This window comes from Myxine glutinosa, chromosome 2 (assembly GCF_964187855.1).
Source record: "Myxine glutinosa chromosome 2, kmMyxGlut1.1, whole genome shotgun sequence".
Classification (NCBI taxonomy): domain Eukaryota; kingdom Metazoa; phylum Chordata; class Myxini; order Myxiniformes; family Myxinidae; genus Myxine; species Myxine glutinosa.
The window spans coordinates 1594470-1617360 of NC_136262.1; the positions used below are offsets into that span (position 1 = coordinate 1594470).

Consider the following 22891-nt stretch of genomic DNA (forward strand, 5'->3'; position numbering starts at 1 on the left):
GGGGGAGGAGGCTGTGTTATGTTTGTGGGGGTCGGGATACCTTAGTTCAGGTAGAGTCTATAGATTTTTGTGCTCAAACTGTCGTGAAGAAGAAGAACCACCTAAATGTACCATAAGTACGGATCCGGTAGACCGTGTGTAAACTTGTATCTTCGTCCCCATCACGAGGGGTGGGGCTTGTTAATTAGCAAGGGATTATCGGTGAATTAATCCCGTGTGTCGTTGCCTCTGTGCTCTATTCCTTTGTTCCTTGTAACACCGCACGAGACACCGAGCCAGAATCGCGCATTTAAACACACGAATTAATAAAAACCACCGGAAACCATGCATCAAGCACTACCACTGACAACCCCAACTTGGTAAGCGCACAGGTCAGGCAGGGCCGTGTTGACCCACCCAAAGAGCAGTGATTGGTCGATGGTTTGATTGATGGGAAGGACTGGTAAGAAAGGACTCGCTGATTGGTGAAGCACCACAGATGTCAGAGCCTGGATTATAAAGAAATGTGCCGGCGGACATTCTCTCTTCCTTGGGCTGCTGATCCTGGTTTCATAGTGAACGGTTGCACTTTGCTCTCTTACGCGGGGAGGCTTCATCGCAGGAGGCTGTGTTCCGGCATCTTGCTGGTGGTCGTGACCAGGAAGAGCTGTGGTTGTCCAAGCAAGAACGACAAGTGGAAGGCGCTGCCTGCTCACTGCAGCGCGATGATGCCAGGAGTGAGCGGACGCATGATGAGGCCTAGTTTACACCAACGACGTGCGTTTCCTGCCAAGTCGATCTTTGACGAGATACAACAGCGATCGGAGATAAGTGACATAAATAACACATTTATTTTCAGTTATTTTTCCCTTTTGTCTGAAAACAAGTATGTGTGGAGGGTCCCTCAATTTAGGAATTTAGTGTTATCGTGTTTCATTTGGTTACCGGCGTTTCTTAATAAAGCCGGCATTTATTTGTACATTTTAAATCCTGTCGTTTGAGTTGATTTATTACAGGGTGAAGACTGCCGGTGGGATCAGGGAAGGTAAGCACTCCGGCTTCTCCACCACTTGCCCCCACACGTATGTATTCTCTACTACATTTTGACTGAATGCCTCAGAGTTAAAGCCCATTCAGAAATCAGTTTCTTTGGAAGATTTTAATCACCAGGAACGCGACAATATGATAGACAAAAACAGACACTGCTCCTTTAAAAATATAAATTATTATTAATATCGTGATAGAATCTAGGGTTCTGAAGCATCAGTAGTAATACACCACCACCACCACCACCACCACCACTACACTGTACCCTTGCATAGAAAATTTGCATTGATCCCACCGTCAGAAGCCCTTGGGGGTCATTGCTAATTGGGGTTACAAACACAACAATAATCATTAAGAGAACTGATGAATAATTTAACCTCTCCTTAACCCAGTCAATTTCATAACAATATCAAATACTCAGGAAATATTCCCTTTTTATTTATTGAAAACCCAATGAATCCACTTTATTCAAAAAAGTTTCACACCAGAATACACAAAAAAATAAATAATAAATGTACACAAAGACAAGGAAAATATATCTAGCTCGCTGCCAAGTTTGCAAGAATCAACGTTCAACATTCTAAGATTCCTCACAGAGGAAAGCTGGCACTATTCGGTGCACAGACGACCTCCCCGCAGAGTAGTCAAAACAGACCTGGCCATTTTTACAGCTCAGCTCAGCAAGTTAGGAGATTGGTGCTCAACAGAAGACTCCAATTGATAACTTAGTGGACTCTGAGTAAAAGTCAAAGGTCAAGAACAGCAGAGTGTCTCCATCAACATGAAACCACCAAAGCCTGGAGACGTTTGATTATTATGAAGAGAAACGTGCAGAGGCATCGATTTGGACCAAGCGCTTCACAGGAGCAGTCACGACAAGCTCATGATGGCAAACGGTGTTGCGGCATCTCCGGGGACGTGCACTTGGCACCACATCCTTGTACAAAACACATCTTGGATAGATGGACCACATCAAAGCACATCTTGGACCACAAACCCCTCAATTTCAAGAACACAAAACAAAATGGCATCGTCATCCCTGTCCGTTACCTCAATCACCACCCCGCTTCAAGGCATACGACACCGCTTCCCTTCCATGAGTCGGGACAACCTTTACCGACAACTCTGGAAAGCTTTTTGCTTCCCCATCGGTTGTTTTCTTTATCTTCAATTCACAGAGATTTAGGGAAAATGTATTAAAAGATAAAAGCAACTCAATATTTCAGTTATATTAAACATCTCGTCATTCGATTGTCGATGTTATTATTATTTAAAAATGTTTGCAGGCAAAGTAAAAATACAAGCTTGTTCATGAAAAATTATGCAGCATCTAAAACCATCAAAGGACGCACTGTAACAGGGCGCACTGTTACAGTTGCAAAATGTCATGGCTTCCTGAGGAGCATTAATAACTGCTGTGGAAATAAACTTCATCACAAGCGTAAAACAATCGAATGAAGAGCCTGGAGGCAAAATGTCAGGTCGTAGGAGCTGTCCTTATGCCTTGTGTGAAATCCGTTTAACCTGTTTTAAGGCAAAACCGTGTCCTTTTTACGGAGGTAACCGATTAGTGAATTCACACCTTCAGAAGAACTCCAGATTCTCCGCAAGGCGTCACACTCCCGTTGGTTGACTCGGTCTAATTCAGGGCGCATCGCCGAGCGTATCAGCTCCTTTGTTTCCATCAGTACCTGCAAAAGCCACCCCAAAATCACTGCAGGAATAAGCCAGTTACTAAATCAAAACCTGCCCACGGAATTCGTAAACATATTGATAAAACCACACGTTATGCCTTTTTTTTTTTTTTGGTAAAGAAGATCGAGGCTCATGAAAGAGCTAACATTTATCACACAAAAAGTCAAACCGACACACAAAACACAAAAAACAAGGGGAGCGGCAGACAAGATGGGGAGAGAGGGGGAAGGACACAAACACAACATTTGAGAGCAGGGACATCGGGAGGACTTGGGGGGGAGGTGGGAGAGGTATAAAACATATGAACACTGCAAGGACTCTGGGGTGAATTAGCGGGGGTAGAAAAGATCAAGGTTTTGGAGGGGGGAAGATAAGAGATGGTGGTGAACAGCTGTTTTAAAGACCTGGAGGGTGGAGTGGGATTGAAGGGAGTGGGGGAGTTTGTTCCAGAGGCAGGAGAAAAGGGGAATGAAAGAGTGAAGGTGAGCAGAGAGCCTAGATTTTGGCAGTTTAACCATAAGAGGCAGAGGAGCAGGCTCTTAGGCAGGCCATAAGGCCATAAGAGGCAGGCAGATCTTGTGCAACCTGAAGGAATATTGGGGGGACAGAGCACACAGAGAGCTGGGGGAGCAAGGCCGGAGAGGAGTCGGTAGAAGACAAAGACCACCAATCTGCCTGCAGTGAGTGAGTGAAAGGCCCTCGGAGTTAACTTCATCGCAGGAGATTCCAATGATTCTGAAAGCTTTGGCCTCAACAGCGTGAAGCTGAGCTAGGTGTGAGGCAGGAGCACCAGCCCAGAGGGGGGAACAGTATTCCATTGAGCTGCAGATGAAAGCCTTGTATGTGGTGAGGAGCTCAGGTGTGCAAAGGAAGGACTTCGCACGATGGAGGATGCCCAGTCGGCGACTGGCTTTGGAGGCCAGGTTTGAAATGTGGTTTTCCCAGGAAAGATAATGGCAGATAGTGAGACCGAAAAGCTTGAGCGACAGAACTTCTTGGAGAGGATTGTTGAGAAAGTAGATGGGAGGGTTTACCAGTCGGTCCTTTCGGATAGACATTGCAAGAGTGTGAGATTTGTCAGGATTGAAAGACATGTTCCACTTGTTTGACCAGTCTGTGATTTTGTCCAGGTCTGCAGAGAGTGAGGAGGCTGCAGACTGCCGATTTGAGGGATGAGGAATGGAGCGGCAGATAGTGGAGTCAGCAAAGAGATAGAGAGGATTTTCCAGAGAGTCGGAGAGATCATTGATGAAGACCAGAAATAGCACAGGGCCCAGAATACTACCTTGGGGAACTCCAACCAGACCAGGAAGGGGAGATGAGAGAAATCCATTCAGGGCCACACGTTGCCTACGACCAGAGAGGAAGTCCGCAAGCCACGAGTGGAGATTTCCATGGATACCATAGGAGGAGAGTTTGGTGAGTAGAGCTGGGTGCCAGACCGTATCGAAGACACGTGATATGTCAAGTGAGACAGCTCTGATTTCCTGTTTGGCATTGAGGACCTCCATCGATTGTTGAGACAGCAGAAGCAACATGTCCAGAGTAGAATGCCCTGGTCTGATTCCAAATTGATGATCGGAGATCAAGCCATTGGAGAAGAGGAAGGATTTGATATCCGAAGCAATGATGGACTCCATGACTTTGCTGATAATTGGAAGCAGGCTGATTGGTCTGTAGTTGCAAGGATCTGTTTTTGCACCTTTTTGTGTAAAGTGGTAATGTTTGCTGATTTCCAAGATGCTGGCAGATGACCTTGAGCAAAAGAGAGGGTGAAACGAACAGAGAGAGGGTGAAACGAACAGAGAGAGGGTGAAACGAACAGAGAGAGGGTGAAACGAACAGAGAGAGGGTGAGATAGAGCGGCAGAGCAGGATTTTAGGACCTGTGGGCTGATGCCGTCTGGTCCATTTGCAGAATCAGAGTCGAGGTTTGATAAAAACTTCTCCACCTTGTCAGGAGAGAAGGACACAGAGTCCAGGAGCAGTTGGGTTCGACTGGGAAAGGTGGGAACAGAGAGAGATGGGTTTGGGACACAAGATTTTGAGGCAAACACAGAGTTGAGGCATTCGGCTTTGTCACGTGCGGTGTCACCTGTGTAGCCATTTGAGGTAAGGGAGGAGATGGAGGGGGAACAAACACCAGAAACGGATTTGACCAGACGCCACCAGGATTTGGAGGAAGGAGACAGGTTTGAGAGTTCAATCTTGAGTGTGGAGAGATGGTGCTTCCTGGCACTCCTGAAGGTAGACACACACTTGTTTCGAGCTTGGTGGAAGGAACTGAGATTGCCTTCAGTTGGATTTGCCTTCCAAGAGGCAAAGGCAAGTTGTTTCAGGGCAACTGCCTCACCACAAGATTCAGTGTACCATGGATGGGAGGAAGGGTAGGACAACTGAAGACGAGATGGGATAAATCTGTGCATGAGAGAGAGCAGTTTGCTTTGGAAGAATTCCCAGGAAGAATTGATGTCAGAGGCAGTAGAGATGGGAGACCAGTCCAGATGATTGATGGCTGCTTGCAGACCGTGCCAGTCGGCCTGAGTGAAATGCCAGACTCGTCGGCGCTGAGGAGGCTCTCTGAGAATAGCCAGAGAGATGTCCACTTTAACAAGCACATGATCAGAAGAACCGATTGGAGCAGAAGAAGAGCAGCAGACATTTGCAGGGAAGTTAGTCATAACCAAGTCCAGAAGAGAAGATACTCCATTGACTGAGATCCGGGTCGGGAAATTGACAGATTGTGTCAGTCCCAATGAGTCGCAGAAGTCCTTTGCTGAGATGCCATGGCTGGTGAGAGATGAACCCACACCCAGCCAGCTGGCATGATGACAGTTGAAGTCACCACATATGAGGAAGAGAGAGTTTGGATGAGTTGATAGAAGTTGGTCCATGTTGTCCGATAGCGAAATGTAAATGGAGTCGTCACTGTTTGGAGGACGGTACAGAACACATATGAACAAAAGGTGGGAGCGGTGAGGAAGCCGTAGCCAGAGGTACTCCTGGGGGTGGGGTGGAGAGAGGGCAGTGCAGGGAGAGTGAGGAAGAGAGTTTTTGATAAAGATAGCCACCCCACCACCAGCACGAGGCTCAGGTCTATCATACCGGAGGAGGGAGTAACCAGGAAGAGATATTAAGGAATCAGAGACATCTTGAAGGAGGAAAGTTTATGTTAAGCAGATCAAGTCTGGATTGTCAGAAGCAACCTGAATGGAGAGATCAATCAGGTTTGAGCGAAGGCCCCGGATGTTTGAGGTCCATACCGTTAATGAGGAGAGAGGGGGAGCATCGGGTGCAGGACAGGGGAGGGGAGGGGTAGGGTCAAATGAAGTGTGAGAGGGGGAGGTAGGAAGAGCAGTTGATAGTGTGTCAGAGATTACAGAAGAGTTACAAGAAAGGGAAGGATGAGGAGGACGAAAGGTTTGATGGTGATGGGATGAGGCACAGTGAGGGGTTGTTTGAGGGGGGGCAGAGGAAAGTCGAAGGTTGGGGGAGGTGGAGGTATGAGATAGAAGGGAGACGAAGTGGGGAGGAGGCAGCTTTGAGAAGGAGGTGGGAGGAGGGAGAATTTGGGACGGATGGTTGGGGGGGAGATTTGAAGGGGAGGGGTTGGGCGAGAGAGTTGAATGGGAGGGGCAAGGGGGGAGTTTAGGAGGGGAAGGGCAAGGGGGGAGTTTAGGAGGGGAGGGGCAAGGGGGGGAGTTTAGGAGGGGAGGGGCAAGGGGGGGGAGTTTAGGAGGGGAGGGGCAAGGGGGGAGTTTAGGAGGGGAGGGGCAAGGGGGGAGTTTAGGAGGGGCAAGGGGGGAGTTTAGGAGGGGAGGGGCAAGGGGGGAGTTTAGGAGGGGAGGGGCAAGTGGGGAGATTTGGAGGGGAGGAGCAAGGGGGGAGTTTAGAAAGTGGATGATTCATGAAAGATGAACATTTATAACAAATTGGGTTTGTTGTGATTTTGAAGTTAGCGATCCGTTTAAGAACGATGGAGGAGGGGTGGAATGAATGAGAATTTAGAGCATGGAGTGATTTGGAATCATAAGCGATTGAATATATTTTTTTAATGGAATGAGTTGAAGAGGAAATTGAAAGGAGCCTTTTAAATAGTAAGAAAAACAGCGTGTTGTAATATACGACTGAATAAAACATTCCAGGGGAAAGTTTAAACATATTTAAACAGAACCGTGAAGAACAATCTTATATTCACAAAAATACCAATGGGGAGAGGGAGCCTAGAGGGACGACCACGAGTCACTTGAACAGGGAAAAAGGTGGAAGGCAAGGGGAAAATGGGGGCGGGGCGAGACAGCGCACGTGGGCAGAGGCAAAAGCACACGATGGGACAAAAGCACACGAGGAGAAAGGGAAATAAAAGTTTTTTTTTGTTTTTTTTGGGGGGGGGGGGGGGTGTGGGGGTTACAACGTTAGACAAATAGGAGATGTTCGGTGAAGTTTGGGGGAGAAGGGAAAATCAAAAAACCTAGCAAAACCAGCGAAGGAAGAAACAAACTTCGACGGGAGAAGCCTGAGGCTGCAAGGCCTCACACGCCGCGCGGCAAACAAACGATTAATTTATGATAAACACCGAGATAAACACCGAGAAACATCCAAGGGACACACTATAAGTTCACACGCCGAAAGATAAAATACAGTTACGACAAAATACAATTGTGAACAGACTTAACTTTGAAAATGTGGAGACCGTGTGGAGCTTCGAAAATTCATGACGTCGTCTCCAACCAGCTTTCTGATCTTGTCTTACTACAAATGCTATAACATTATCGAGGTCTACAATCATCGATATCACAGCGTAATCTGAAAAATTCAGTCAAGTGAAAGTGGTCACTGACAATGGTCACCAAATCATGTGCTGTTGTACCTCATATTTGATCAATCATATTTGTGGTCTACTAATACTTGTCAATAGGTCGTGGCGAGAAACTCGCGATTGAAGACATTCCTTTTTTTGAGCGTGGCTCCCCCTTGCCCCCCCCCCGCTCCCCCACAGAGTGTAAGGAAGTTGAGGTTCAAAACGCACTTCAACTGGGATGAAGGGGGGGGGCAGGGTATGGACATGGGGGGATATGCACATCAGATATGGACATGACAAGATTTTATCGATAATCAGCATTGGTGTGGAAGGTCTTTCAATACAGAGGAGAATGAAGATACATTGTGCATTTCATCATGGGTTGCACAGTTTCACCAGTCCTTTTCATCCTGAAAATGCAACTCATCCTGGATGGAGTACGGTGGGAAATACCGGTGACAACACAACTCGAGAATGGTATTCTTACAACTTCATTGAGGGCATTCATGGATGAAACAGCAATCCTCACCAAAGGCCAGAAAGAAACACGACATTTTGGACAGGTTTTTTTTTTTTTTTTTTTTTTTTTTGTATACAAGATCGAGGCTCGTGAAAGAGCGAACATTAATCACACAGAAAGACAAACAGACACATAAAACAAATAACATCGGGAGCGGTAGACAAGATGGGGAGAGAGGGGGAAGGACACAAACACAACATTTGAGAGCAGGGACCGAGAGACATGGAGACATCGAGAGATCTGTGGGAGGGAGAGGGCTTTGGGGGGGAGGCATGTGAAGGGGGGGAGGCATGTGAAGGGGGGGGGGGGGTGGGAGAGGTATAAACATATGGACACTGCCAGGATTTCCAGGAAAGAAGTTGGAATTTCAAACAAGGTGGATCTGGGGTGAATTAGTGGGGGTAGAAAAGATCAAGGTTATGGATGGGGGAAGATAAGAGATGGTGGTGAACAGCTGTTTTAAAGACCTGGAGGGAGGAGAGGGATTGAAGGGAGTGTGGGAGTTTGTTCCACAGGCGGGAGAAAAGAGGAATGAAAGAGTGAAGGTGAGCAGAGAGCCGAGATTTCGGCAGTTTAACCATCAGAGGGTTGCTGGCAGATCTTGTGCGACCTGTAGGAATATTTGGGGGACAGAGCACAGAGAGAGCTGGGGGAGCAAGGCCGGAGAGGAGTCGGTAGAAGACAGAAAGGCCACCTACCTGCCTGCGGTGAGTGAGTGAAAGGCCCTCAGAGATAGCTTCATCGCGGGAGATTCCAATGATTTTGAAAGCTTTGGATTCAACAGCGTGAAGCCGAGCCAGGTGTGAGGCAGGAGCACCAGCCCATAGGGGAGAACAGTATTCCATTGAGCTGCGGATGAAAGCCTTGTATGTGGTGAGGAGCTCAGGTGTGCCGAGGAAGGACTTCGCACGACGGAGGATGCCCAGTCGGCGACTGGCTTTGGAGGCCAGCTTGGAAATGTGGTTTTCCCATGAAAGATCATGGCAGATAGTGAGACCCAAAAGCTTGAGTGACAGAACTTCTTGGAGAGGATTGTTGAGAAAGTAGATGGGAGGGTTGTCCAGTCGATCTTTTCGGAGAGACATAGTAAGAGAGTGAGATTTGTCAGGATTGAAAGACATGTTCCACTTGTTTGACCAGTCTGTGATTTTGTCCAGGTCTTCAGAGAGTGAGGAGGCTGCAGACTGCCGATCTGAGGGAAGAGGAATGGAGCGGCAGAGAGTGGAGTCATCAGCAAAGAGATAGAGAGGATTTTCCAGAGAGTCAGAGAGATCATTGATAAAGACCAGAAAAAGCACAGGGCCCAGCACACTTCCTTGGGGAACTCCAGCCTGAACAGGAAGGGGAGATGAGAGAAATCCATTCAGGGCCACACGTTGACTACGACCAGAGAGGAAGTCCGCAAGCCATGCATGGAGATTTCCATGGATACCATAGGAGGAGAGTTTGGTGAGCAGAGCTGGGTGCCAGACCGTATCAAAGGCCCTTGATATGTCAAGGGAGACAGCTCTGATTTCCTGTTTGGCATTGAGGACCTCCATCCATTGTTGAGACAGCAGAAGCAGCATGTCCAGAGTAGAGTGACCTGGTCTGAAACCAAATTGATGATCAGAGATCAAGCCATTGGAGAAGGTTGTACAAGCTTTTACAACACGGTGTCATATGAATTTCAAACCGTCAAAATCACATTCAGTCTCAATCATTCGAGGTGATATTCGTTGTGATGTGATATTCTTTCAAGAAGCAGGTCATAAAATTCTAACATTATTTGACAAACCTATTAAGAGCATTGGATGCTTCCATGACAAATCTCTGAAGGACACATTTAACGAAGATGGTTGTTCAAGAAGCTCTTCATAATCTAGCTGCTTTCTCTCGAAAATTCATGGGATAAATTCATCCATAAAGCACAACCGAGAATAAGAACCAGTCGTAAGTGGTGTGGCCACAAAGCAGTTGAAAGCTCTAAAAACTCCCCGAAAACAAGTGAGATTACAAGAGCTGTTCAAGCTGATTGAAAAGGTCTGTGACTGACACAGTGTACGTGTGGTCAAAGCAAGCAAAGCAAGCAAGCAACAATCAAAAAATGAACTCGACGCTTGAGGACGTTCATAAAGAAGGAAATGACAAATGAACCCCACAAGGCAGTTGGGCCATTTGTCATTTCAGTAGACAACCAGGGAGGACTGCGTACAAAGGTCCCCAACTTGGTTTGACTTATGGCACATGTGACCTCTGCAAATTAGTTTCCTCATTTGGTCCATTCATGATCAACTCCCCACAGGGGGCAATCTTGTTCATTGGAAACTAAAGGATGACGCTCAATGTTGACTTTGTGGTTGCTATGCAAAATTAGAGCATACGCTCTCTGCTTCTAAGTTTGCCCTAGCAAAAGGGTGTTATACCTGGAGGTATAATCGGGTACTCAAATGCATTGCAAGAACCATAGATAGTCAAAAGAACCCACAACACACCTACCCCATGAAGGAAAATGTGAATTACCGCAATTTCTTGAAAGATGGTTTTTCAAAGAAAACAATGGAAAATAGAAGCATCCACAAAGAGCAACCTCGGCGAACAGATTGCAAAATGTGGGCTGCTGATCTACCTGGCATGAATACATTGCCTGGGATTATCCCTTTGATACATCAAAGACCAGATATTGTCCTTCAATCAGAGTTGAGTAATCCCTGGTGTTGGGCTAGCGGCTAGGGTGCCAGCTTAGGATCCTAGGATCCTGGGTTCGAATCCCAGTCGATCGCTGAATTAACGCCAGGGGGGTTGACTCAGCCTGTCATCCTTCCGAGGTCGGCTAATTGAGTACCAGTTCACTGGTAATTCCCTGGTTGTCGTAAAAGGCGACAAAAAGGGTTGGCGGCAGGAAGGGCATCCGGCCGTAAAACATTGCTTCAAAAAGGGGACCGAAAAACAACAACAACCACGGTCCCCGAAAAAGGCCAACCCCCGCTTGCGGGGAAAAAATGGCCTCTAAAGGTGGTTTTTTAATCAGAGTTGAGTAGGCGCATCATACTCGTTGAGTTAACGGTACCATTTGAGTTTCGGATGTTGGAAGCTGGTGAAGTTAAAAGCCAAATATGAGTGGCTCATGACCAAGATGAACAAACAAGGATATGCTCCCGACTTATTTAATGTGGAAATTCGAGTGAGGGGATTAGCTGGATGGTCAGCCTATAACCTTGTAAAAAAGAGACACCTCGGCCTCACCAGTAGAGACAGAAATAGTTTTGAAGGAGTGGTTTTTGGCTGCTGAAGAGGTGTCAGCATGCCTCTGGTTTAAAAGAGAAGACTGGTCATCAGGAAAACATGTCTCTGATCACCAAGCTTCCCTGATTTCCTTCCCTTACAACGCATTTTCCAAGTACAGTCGGACCTCGACATCTGCGCAGGATACATTCCAGGAAAATACCGCGAATGTGGGAGCATTTTTTAAATGGGGGGTGGGGGGGGGGGGGGTCTGTTTTTTTTTTTTTTATCACAGGGTCTCGGGTCATGGTAGAGCTGTGACACAAAACAAATCAGGACACAACATAAAGGGAACAGCAGGGGAAACGGGCAACACAAACAGCAGGGCGGAGGGAGAAAATAGAGGGAGACGGACAAACAACTAATGCAGGTAATGATGAGGGATAAGAAAGAACACAAAGGGTAGACAAGATGGACACGTTAGCAAAATGTTTGGGTGGGGATTCGGGTTGTTTAACAGGTGTAGAAAAGATCATGATTTTGGATGGGGGATGACTTGAGATAGTGGTGAACAGCTGCCTTGAAGACCTGGAGGGAAGAATGAGATTGAAGAGAGTAAGGAAGATGCTTCCACGGGCAGGGAAAAAAGAGGAATAAATGAATGGAGGTGAGCAGTGGCTCTGGATTTATAAAGTTTCACTTGGAGGGGGTTGCTGGTGGTTCGGGTGTGTCCTGCAGATACCTGAGTGGGAGAAAGCACCGAGAGGGCAGAAGGTGCCACCTTGACAAGGCGCCACCGGGTTTTAGAGGAGGGAGACAAGTTTGAAATCTCATTCTTGAGATTCGACAGATGTTGTTTTCTGGCTCTCCAAAGAACAGACACACTTGTTGCGAGCTTTGTGGAATGATCCAGGGTTGTCTCCAGTTGGATTTGCCTTCCAGGAGGACAATGCAAGTTGTTTTAAAGCAACTACATCGCCACAAGATTCAGAGTACTAAAAGTGGGAGGATAGGTAAGATATAATTGAAGATGAGATGGAACTAATCCGTGCACAAGAGAGAGCAGGTTTCTGTACAATAATTCCCAGGCTGAGTTAATATCAGGGGCAGTAGATATAGGAAACCAGTTCTGATGTGTAATAAATAAATAAATAAAATGTTGTTTTTTTTCACCGCAAATACATGAATGTAGAAGCAGGTCACATGTTATGAACCGCGAATATCAATCTACGAATGTTTTGACTGTTAATATTGAGGACCGACTGTAAATAGTTCTAATCTCCCTCCCAACCCCCACCCACCAAAAGGAAAATACAAATAATGGGAAAAAGCAAGGTGAAAAGCACAAGTACAGGACCAGGTCATCGTGAGAATCTCCCATTCCTTTCTCCCAAAGGAAAGACATTTCATTTTTGGAGAGTAGCACACACCCTTCTCCCCACCACTCCAAAGATGTTAAGGGCCCAAAAGACAGATGGGGGTGGTGGGGATCTTCCTCTGAAGACTTCATATCAGGCGATACTTCCTGTGAAGTTTTGACATTTTGCATAGAAATGGTAAACTTATGGATGAAATAATCAGGACATTGACAGAGGTATGCTAACCGCCATGCAAATTAAGGAGAAGCTGACGTTTTGGGCGTTAACCCTTCGTCGGAGCAAAAGAGGACAAAGTGTGAACGCCCAGAACAACAAGGTACTGCACAACAATTTGGTGTGAAAAAAAGGAAGAAAGGGTTTTCTAGTGTGTGTGAGAGGTCGTTCATGTCGATGAGGAACAAGACTGGGCCCAACACACTGCCTTGGGGAACTCCGGTCTGTACCAGGAGGAGGTTCCATTGAGGGAATCATGTTGACGGCACGAATGGAGGAAATCCAGGAATAACGATGGCCTGGTAGGCCACATGCAGAAAGATTGGTAAGCAAAGCGGGATGCCAGACTGTGTCAAATGTCCGAGATATTAATTTGTAGTCAAAAGCCTGCTGAGTCCTCACAGGACAGTCCAGAGATCCGAGACACCTGAACACTTGCATTTGAGCCGTCCAGTCTGGGTTTGATTCGAGACCAGACTATAAACTTGGATCAGTGATCAACAGACAGAACATTATATCAAAGTGTGCCGTCATTTGGATGGACATTAATCCGGCGATCCTTCTGCCAGAATATTCGTTAGTGAATGTTCACGATTCCAGTGTTTTTTGACAAAGACAAGGCGAGTTAGTGCCAGCCCCCTGAATAAGTTCAAAATTCCTGCCTTAACCTACAGTGGGCACTGCATCGGCAGCACAGCCATGGAGCCAAGCAGTGCTACTCGTTGCAGCCACACATTTGTAATACCAGCCAAATATATCCATAGTAGTGATGCAAACATGAGGAAAGCTGCTTCCTCCTATTCTAAAGATTCCTTTTTCCACTGAGATTTCTGTGGATGTAATGGGTTTGACAGTGCAGTATCCATCTCATGTGGCCTGCAATATCAAGGAAAACCAACCGTCTTACTTTACCTTTCCATTACCATATCTCAGTTATATTCTCTGCTCTCTCAACAAAAAACATTTCATTTTGGGAAAAAATTGCTCATTTTTAACCTTCCTTGTCACCCCATGTCTGAAAAGAAGGCTCCCCATGTCGTAACACACACGTACACATGCATGGCTAATGCCTCCGTAGTGAAACATTCCTACTGTTGGGAGACTGGCTTGGTGTGAGTGATACTCTTTTCTTCAATCCAAAAAACAATGAGTTTTGGCAGGAATGCTGGGTGCATTCTTCCTGTGGTGCAGGGTTTGGCACAGACTTTGATTTCAAAAACCTCTTCAACTATCATCCCATTTGAACACCAACAATGTCACGATCGCAGAATGACGGATGGAATCAACATGATGTTGAAATAGATATGCCAACCGCCACAGGAAGCAAGGGGAAACTGACATTCTGGGTGTTAACCCTTCGTCGGAGCAAAAGATGTGGTTTTTACCGAAAAAGAAGACTCCTTTCCTCCAACACAGTTGCACCAAGGCCTGCCCAACACCAACCCAATCTGCCTACTTCCTGCTTTAAAAATAATCACAATCCTCAGATTCACAGGTTACGATGTTTAGTCCACTCTTCCCCCGTCTGTCCATTCCCTTACACACTGTGTCCAATCGTGGCCCCACTGGCAGTTATTTGCCTTTTACCCTCTGTCACCTTGCTCTTCCACAAGCCTCCAAAAAAGGAGAAGAAGAATATCTTTCCTCAGTCACAAAAGAAAGATCTTTCCGCAGTGAATGGTTAATGTTTACCAATGTGCTACACGGTCTGGGACTAATTTCCCAGGGCCCGTGGCTCAATTACAAGGGGTTTTGTTTTTACTAAAATTCACAGGAAAAGTATGAATGAACACATCCGAGCATATCAGCGAATACAGGAGGAAAAAGTCAAAATGAGGGTTTTTAAAAGAGAAACCCTAACAACCCATTAGGAAGCATGCGATTCGCAATGCCAACGACTTAGTCCAAGAGCAATTATTGCAAACCCGGGGTTAGATATATCCTGAGTAATTCCAAAAACGTTTTACATTCCGATCGCTGTATCATTGAAATTCAACAATGGGGTAGAGCGTCTAATTACGGCAAAGACGGTTAATAGTAACCGACTTACCATGGTATGACAAGCTGCTAGCTCGCGTACACGCACGATGACCTCTTGTGTGAAGCAACCAGGCCAAAAGACCTGAGAGACCAGACCTTTGGTACAGGCTTCTTCGGCTGTGAGTTTCCGCCCACAAAAAAGCAGTTCACACGCCTTCAGTAAATAAGGGGAGAAACGGGGTAGGAGAAACAGAATCAAAAGTTACCGGGTGAGTATTTTAGCAAACGAGACCAATAGGCCAATTTGGCATGAAAACACGTTTTTGCTTTCCCTGGAGGAGCATCATCTATTGCCAATCTACATATTTCTAGTGTGCAAACACACACAAACAGCATGCTTCCTCAGCACGTCGGACGTCCATCAGGATCCTTTTATACAACTTGTCATTCCAAGCTGAATCCATCGGTAAGGTAGTTAACTCCCAACACAAAGTTTCTGGTCTTGCACAGTTACCTCGTTTGAGACACTGAAAATGTCTCACCGCAACAAAGGCAGTATTGCACGTTCTCTTGTCTTTCACCGTGTAAATATTACGGTGTAGATCTGATCAGCAAGGAAGTGATAGAAGAGAAAAAAGTGGAAAGAACAAAGGATGATAATGTCCGGCGTTTCAGGTGTGGAGAACGAGGACACTGGAATAGAAACTGTCCGTATTCCAACAGGAGACAATGTGGCAGGGAAAAACAAGATCGAGGGTACCAGCAATCACCCGCACCTCAGACAACGGACAGGCCTCCGTTGTTGCAGACCCCAAACGAAGATTGGCCTCAACAGACTAGATGGTCATCTAAACCCTATAACTAGACCAAAATGAGCAAATGTCTGTGCTTCCTTTGGCTGAAAAGTCTTTTGAGCAAGAATAATTCATTTTTGTTCATTGGCAGTGTAACACTTAATTGTTTAAGTTCCATAAAATTTCCAGAAAAGGAGGAGATTAAAATTAAATGCAGAAATTGTGAAATTCTGGAAAATTTAAGTAAAAGACCCAAGATTGGACTTAATTATTGGATATAGTTCAGGCAATCCCATACTTGCAAAACTGTAAACGTGTGTTTACGGGGCATCATGGAGAATTGAAATAAAAGACAAATTTTTGGGAACAATTGATTTACCAATTGGTGGGGAACGCCATGGAAGTCACAGGATGATAATGTGGATTTGTGGGACAAATTGGCATTGTTCATCTGGTGTGTTTTTATCAATTTTGGGTTAAATAATATGGGAATAATTTACCATGAAGAAAAAGGAAGCTGCACGTTTTAATAATGATAGACCAGATGGAAAAAACACTTGATAACCCATTGTGGGACAAAATGTTGGTCTAAATGTGGACATTGTCTGTGTTTCTAAAAAAAGAATTATGGACAAAAATTGATGGACAGATTTTATAAAATGACACCCACCCTGATATGGAAATAATGGTACAGACTCGAACAAGTGTACATAATGCATGAGTTTGTGTATTTTGTTTTTTCAAAAGGTTGCTGAAAACGACAGTATACCTGTCTCAATAAATAAAATGATATGGTTGGGATAAAATATCCATGAAATAAAAGACATAATTTGATTATAAAGGTTATCTCTTTTGAAAAGGCAGATGGAAGTGCAAAGATTGCTCCTTCTTTTGATGTGACGAGTTACACGCAGCCATTAATTAACAGTATGAAATTGTGAGTAAGCTTGGGATTCCATTTTTGATAATGCTTATATGAGGACACAAATCTATTTATGGATACTAGGGCGTGCCCGTACTATATATATATCTAAAATTATATCCCCCCCCTCTATTTACATGAAATGGTTTGGTCCATTCGCAAAGCCAAAGCGAACGGCTTGCGAGTACGGTGACAATCCCCCCCCTCTATTTACATGAAATGGTTTGGTCCATTCGCAAAGCCAAAGCGAACGGCTTGCGAGTACGGTGACAATCCCCCCCCTCTATTTACATGAAATGGTTTGGTCCATTCGCAAAGCCAAAGCGAACGGCTTGCGGAGTTTGGTAAATAAATCGCCATAGCTCGGTAACTACTTCTCCGATGAATATGAAACCTTGAAAAGGCACATCCTCAGGTCCCCAGCAATATACCTGGCAAGTTTCAAGTATATCGGACCCGTGGTTGTCGAGAAACAGCGGTCACAGACACACAGACACACACACAGAGATTACTGGAATTATAGATAGATGAGCCTCATAAAATTAAAAGGTAATGATATGCCTTTGGGAGTAAAATTAGCCAAATTTGTAAGGGATCTTACACGGACTTAGCAGAGTACTCTGCTCACGGATTTCTGATACATATAAATTTGGATTTTATCACAATGTAAAATTGTGCTGTAGGTATGGATGTGTATTACGGGTAGATGATATGGTTTAACAAACAGAGACAGATGTGATAATGGGGAAGAGCTCACTAAGATGAGCCGGCTGATTAATTGAAAGGAGATTTTAAAATACTCCTTGAAAATGGTAATATTTTGCTAAGTACCAGGGAATTGGTTCTGGGTAGAAAAAAATTTGTTGAATTGATAACACAAGAAATGGTAATGGTAGACCTCAATCTATCTTGACTTATGGAAGTAGAATGACGTAATGAGTGAATAATTTGATGAAACTGGTTAAATTAAATGAGATATTACTAAGACTTATAGAGTTATGATTCTTCCTTATGGAAGTTGGAAGACGGCTCCAAATCAATGGATCTATAATAAACTAAAGTATGGATATCTTTTGTTTGTGAAAAAAATAAAATAATAATAATAATAGAATGCATTTATGGCAGTTAACGATAGTGGAATTTTATGTGCAGCCTAATTGTCCTGAGGTTATGCATCAATATGATTAGAAATCCCAGGTTTTATATCTGGTGGAGGTCTCATATGGAAGTATAATTGCTTGGTAGATAAAAGGGTACTGCATGTAAACAGAAACTTCTACAACCATAAAGGCCAAACAAATTGGGAAAAACTGTAATTGCATACGTAATTTATTGCATACGTAATCCCAGGTTTTATATCTGGTGGAGGTCTCATGTGGAAGTATAATTATTGCTTGGTAGATAAAAGGGTACTGCAGGTAAACAGCAACTTCTACAGCCATAAAGGCTAAACAATTTGGGAAAAACTGTAATTGCATACGTAATTTGGCGTATGCAGGTGAGTATTTTGGTAAACCAATTTTGGTAAACAAACTTTATTTGGAAAATATTTCCAAAGCTCTATTAAAATGTTACAGTGTGACAGTTGTCAAGGAACGAAACCCATTGGATGAATATAAGACCTGTATTAGTACGATTGTAAATAAAATGTCGAAGAGTTAAGGGATAAAAGAGCAAAATTCTATGATTGTACAAATGCTTTTGCATGGTTGGGAAATGTATTTGGAGGAGAAGCAGCTAAAATACTCCAATACCTATTTGTTGGATTGGTAATTATATTGACAATAGTTTTAGTGGTGGCTTGCTTAAAAGCTTTGGTGACAGTGTGTCTGAACAAAATATACTAATCATGAAATGGTGCTGAAAGAGGAACCAAATGTGAACTCAAATGAGGAAGACCTTCATGGGAACTTGGAAACAGAAATAAAAAGACTGAATCACATACTGATACAAATGGACCAGATAGAGTCGGAATAATACCATAAAAAGAATGTTATGAATTGTGCCAGTCTTAAAAGGCCTGTGAACTGATATCACCAGAAGTTTGAAACCATGAAAATTGATGTGGCATAAGCACCATTTTTGAAGATCACATAATACTAGTAGAAACTATTAAAATAATTCCTCAAGTAAAAAAAAAAGAAAAGAAAAAAAAGTGAGGAATCTATGATAATGAATACATTATGCATAGTTTGTGTGGGATTAGGTATTCCTGTTTGTGATTTTAGTTATATTTACCTATAATTATTAAGGAACTTATTCCTTTTTGATTTGCATTACAAAGACTACATGATTTAATTTTTCGAACTATGTTAACCTGAAAGCAACTTTATACAACTTTAACTTTTATAAGTAACTTTTAAACTTTTTATAACTTTAATGTTTATAAACTTGATGTTAACCTTTGTGAAGTATATGAATAAATATAACCTTGTGAATGGTTAAAGGAAAACAGCAAACTGTTGAATGTGAAGCTGTTATAAGATATACATGATCAGTTAGAACATGGTAACATCATGCCAAGGTGTACCCCACCTGATCCAGAGTGTGTTGAGAGCAGATTCAGATATGGCTGAATGGAGAACAACCAGTTAACAGCTAAGAAATGAAGCGATAACTGCTTTGGGAAGAGAGCGAACAGAAAAATTTGGCAAGAGATGAGATTATGTGTGGCATACACCCTCCCTTTGAAGAATGGCAAAGGCATCTTCCTCTGCAAGATTGGAAAAGGATGTTCACCTTCACCAAGAAAATGTTGTGACCATTGGCCTGTATCACATTGCAATGAGTGGGCGAAAGGCGATCACTTGCTCCAGTTCAGTGCCTGGAACATCTAACACATCAGCAATTGTTGGATGACAACATGTTACTTGCAACTTCTACTGGACACTGTGACTTGATGTTATTGCTCCAACAACGGCCAGGGAACCAGCATGGAGTTGTAAGTGGATGGCCTTGCCTCTTTCTCTACACTGGGCTTCCATAACTCTGCTGGCTGTTCCTGGCATGGGCCATGGACAACTTGAACACCACGGTCCTAACATCGCCATGGATGAACCTGTCATCTCGGGTCCACGTCCTGCAGGTCGACCAACATCACAACAACACTTGCTGCCCACTCACGATGAGTGAGCAGGCAGGTCAACGACAACTGGACGACAGCCTTGTTCAAGATCTACTATGGCTCATGGCTAGAGTGGCAAGGATGCTACATGCGGAGCAGGGTCAGTTTGTGATCTTGCCCACCTACCATGATAGCGGAAAAACCTACGCGGAATAGTGTAGGTGCTATGAAGACACCAGAAGAATGTGGTTCATACTTGATTTTCAACCATATAAGTGATCAGCTTTTTCAAACAGAAGTTCAGCATTCACTCTGCAGCAAGCACCTTGGAATCAACATGGCCGAATGTTTCAGATGTTTTAACATGGAATCATGCTGACAGTATTACCAAGATAATGGTGAAATGCATAAAGCACATTACAGTAATAATCTTCATGATGGACTGGAATTTTTGTGCAGTTGTATGAGGTGGAGTTTGTTTGCAGAGATACTTGGGATGCTAACTGATGTAAATGCAATAAGCTGAACTGTTAAGGATTGGTAAATTCGAGGAACGAGAGAACGCCTTCTGACGAGCAGATTCTTCAATGGGACTGGTGTATGCCTCAGGTAATGGAAAATTTTGATATCCAAATAGGTAAATTGAAGACCTTTAAATTGCCCTATGAAAAGGAAGAGAAAAAGGGAGGAGTGTAGAAGTAGGACTTCTACATTAATTAATTAATCCGAATTAATTAATACTATCTTGTTGGATAAGTTTCCCTGTAGTTAATTACAATTCTTGCAGGAAATCATAGAAATATGAATGTTGAATAAGATATTCTGAAAAGGCACATGTGGATACTGTGGAGCTGAAAACCGTGCTCAGCAAATTCTTTTTCCTGGTAATGCATCTTTCTTGTAAGTGAAATCAGATGCACATTCATCAGGCTTGGAACGAAAGGCAAGGGGACACTGCAGTGAAATCATTGCCAAATGTTGTAAAACAAAAAACGTTGCTCAGGGGATGACACTTCTGAAAGGTCATCTGTTATTCTTATATCTCAAAAGCATACCTACGGGTTCTCTTGTGCATGAGCAGAATCAGATGTGGGGACCAGAAGGTTTGAACACATTGCTCTCTTGAGAGGAGGTTCAAAGGACTTTGCCTTTATAAAAGAGAGAAATTTGGGAGAGAAAGAGAGAGAAGAATCTGCTTGCTCTTGGTGTCATCCTGTGCTGTACACCAAAGTGAACTATTTTATGCAAGTGAACTGTTTTAATGTTGTATGTAATCTATGCTTATCAAACTCAGTTTTCTCCCGATAATTTAATAAATCTCCTAAAACCAACCTTTGTGGACATTGCTTAGACAAGCACACCTCTACCCTTCTTCCTCCTCTACACCCAATCTCACCAAATTCATCCAACTCTGACAATGGCAAAAATTTGTCAGATGGTGAACTCTTGATATCGAATATCCATCAATCCTAATTCAACTAGAACAGCACTCAGGAGAGCGCGTACCTCCGCCATGATGAAAGGTTTACATTTTGTATCCCACGGATAGGCCGGATCTGGATCTGGACCTGAACCAAAGTCGAATCGGCTTCTTCTCGTCACTGAAGCAACTCATCCACCAAGTTGTCAGGACTAGTCCACAACTTATTAAAATATCATGCAATAGATCGTTTTGGTCCCATCATTCAACGTTGAAGAATTAGTTTTAAAAGATTTTAAATTTTTTTTATCGTATCCGGATCTTCACATCAAATCAATTCGTCAATGTGACACACCCAAACTGTCCACCAAGTTCCGGCCGAATCCATCCACAACTTTTTGAGATATCCTTATCACAAATAGACAGACAGACAAACAGGGGTGAAACATAACCTCCATCCAACTTCAGTGGTGGAGGTAAAAATTCATACAGGGACCGTTTGGAGCACAGCATGCACACCATTGATGGAAAAACACCAATTGTAACACACCATTGTTTTTCATTGGAACTATGACTGAAATTGTATATAAACACAGCAATTAAAATATGCACCCATTTGCTTATGCTCTGAGCTTCCAGAAACTCATGACGATGGACACAAAACAAATTTTAGCTCAAGAAAATGAAAACATGTCCATTTGGAAAAGATTATACTGACTCAATGGAGATGGAGAATAAGCCGATGAGGAGGATGAAGATAGAAAGACATCTCCACAAGGAATCTATATGTATACATGGTGTTGGCCTAATGGATAGGGCGGTGGGCTTGGGATCCTGAGGTCCCGAGTTCAAATCGCGTTCAGCTGTTGAATTCATACCAGGTGGGGTTGACTCAACCTGGCATCCTTCCGAGGGAGGTGAAATGAGTACCAGGGTGCTGGGTCCTCTCTCAAGGAAGTTTGTGGCAGGATTTGCACTCCGGCCGCCATAAAAACACCTCATTCCATAGCACACACAGTGGTGTATGTCGGGATGGTGCTGAGGAGTCGTCCAAGGATGCTGATCCAGCATACGCTCCTGTATATATATATATATATATATATATATATATATATATATATATATATATATATTGTAACGAATTTGAGAAGTGTAACGGTTTTGAAAAGTGTAACAATTTTGGAGGAAGTGTAACGAATGTGAAAAGTATGGTTTTGTTGTGTGTAACACCCTCGTAATGTAAATAATGGTCGCAGCCGTCCTCCGAGTTAATTCCATGAAACTTACACACAGGCCACGATATATCTTTTTAAATAGTTTATTTCCTTATTCCATGTAGGCTAAATATGTGTTTCCCACTAGATTGACTCTGCATTGTATCAAACGAAATAAGCGTAGGCCCCTTTCAATTTCCCCAATCATCTCCGCTCCCCCAAAGTTCCTTTCAAAAGCGGTGCGAGTGGTGTTCAATCCCGCAAGCCGCCATTGCCCATGTGCTCATCTCGGAGAAGAGGGGGGTAGGAGCCGCCAACTCACAGGCGTGGCACGTCGTCATGCTCAAAGGAGGAATCGGACAGCCCTAACAGCCAACCAGCACCGCGGTTAGCGACCCGGTAGGCGTGCCCTCGCAGCCGGCGGCTTGATTCCGCCCCGAGTAATAAAAGCGACTGGAAGGGACTGCTTCAGGAGATGACATGGGAGAGGACATGAGAGATGAGCTGTGAGCTGTGAGATGAGAGACGCTCTAAACCAAAAAGGAGAGATACTTGGAGAGGAAACAAGCTTTGGAGAGACGCGCTGAGAGGAGGGAGACGGCTCCACCAGAAGGAGAGGAGCAGGTGTGACCGAGCCAGCGCGTGACGTCTACAGCATCA

General features: G+C 44.1%; 1 protein-coding gene across 2 annotated transcripts in view; it reads right to left on the reverse strand.

Moving 5' to 3' along the window:
* Nucleotides 1–1451: 1451 nt before the first annotated feature.
* The window catches only part of LOC137422099 (chromodomain Y-like protein), a 90753-nt gene continuing 69313 nt past the window's right edge, over nt 1452–22891 (reverse strand). For both annotated transcript variants that reach the window (XM_068108849.2, XM_068108848.2), the window contains 2 exons: nt 14888–15031; nt 1452–2717 (listed from right to left, as the gene is read on the reverse strand). In XM_068108849.2, the coding sequence (XP_067964950.2) occupies nt 2556–2717; nt 14888–15031 (306 nt within the window). In that variant the 3' untranslated portion in view covers nt 1452–2555. The remainder of the gene's footprint in view (nt 2718–14887; nt 15032–22891) is intronic.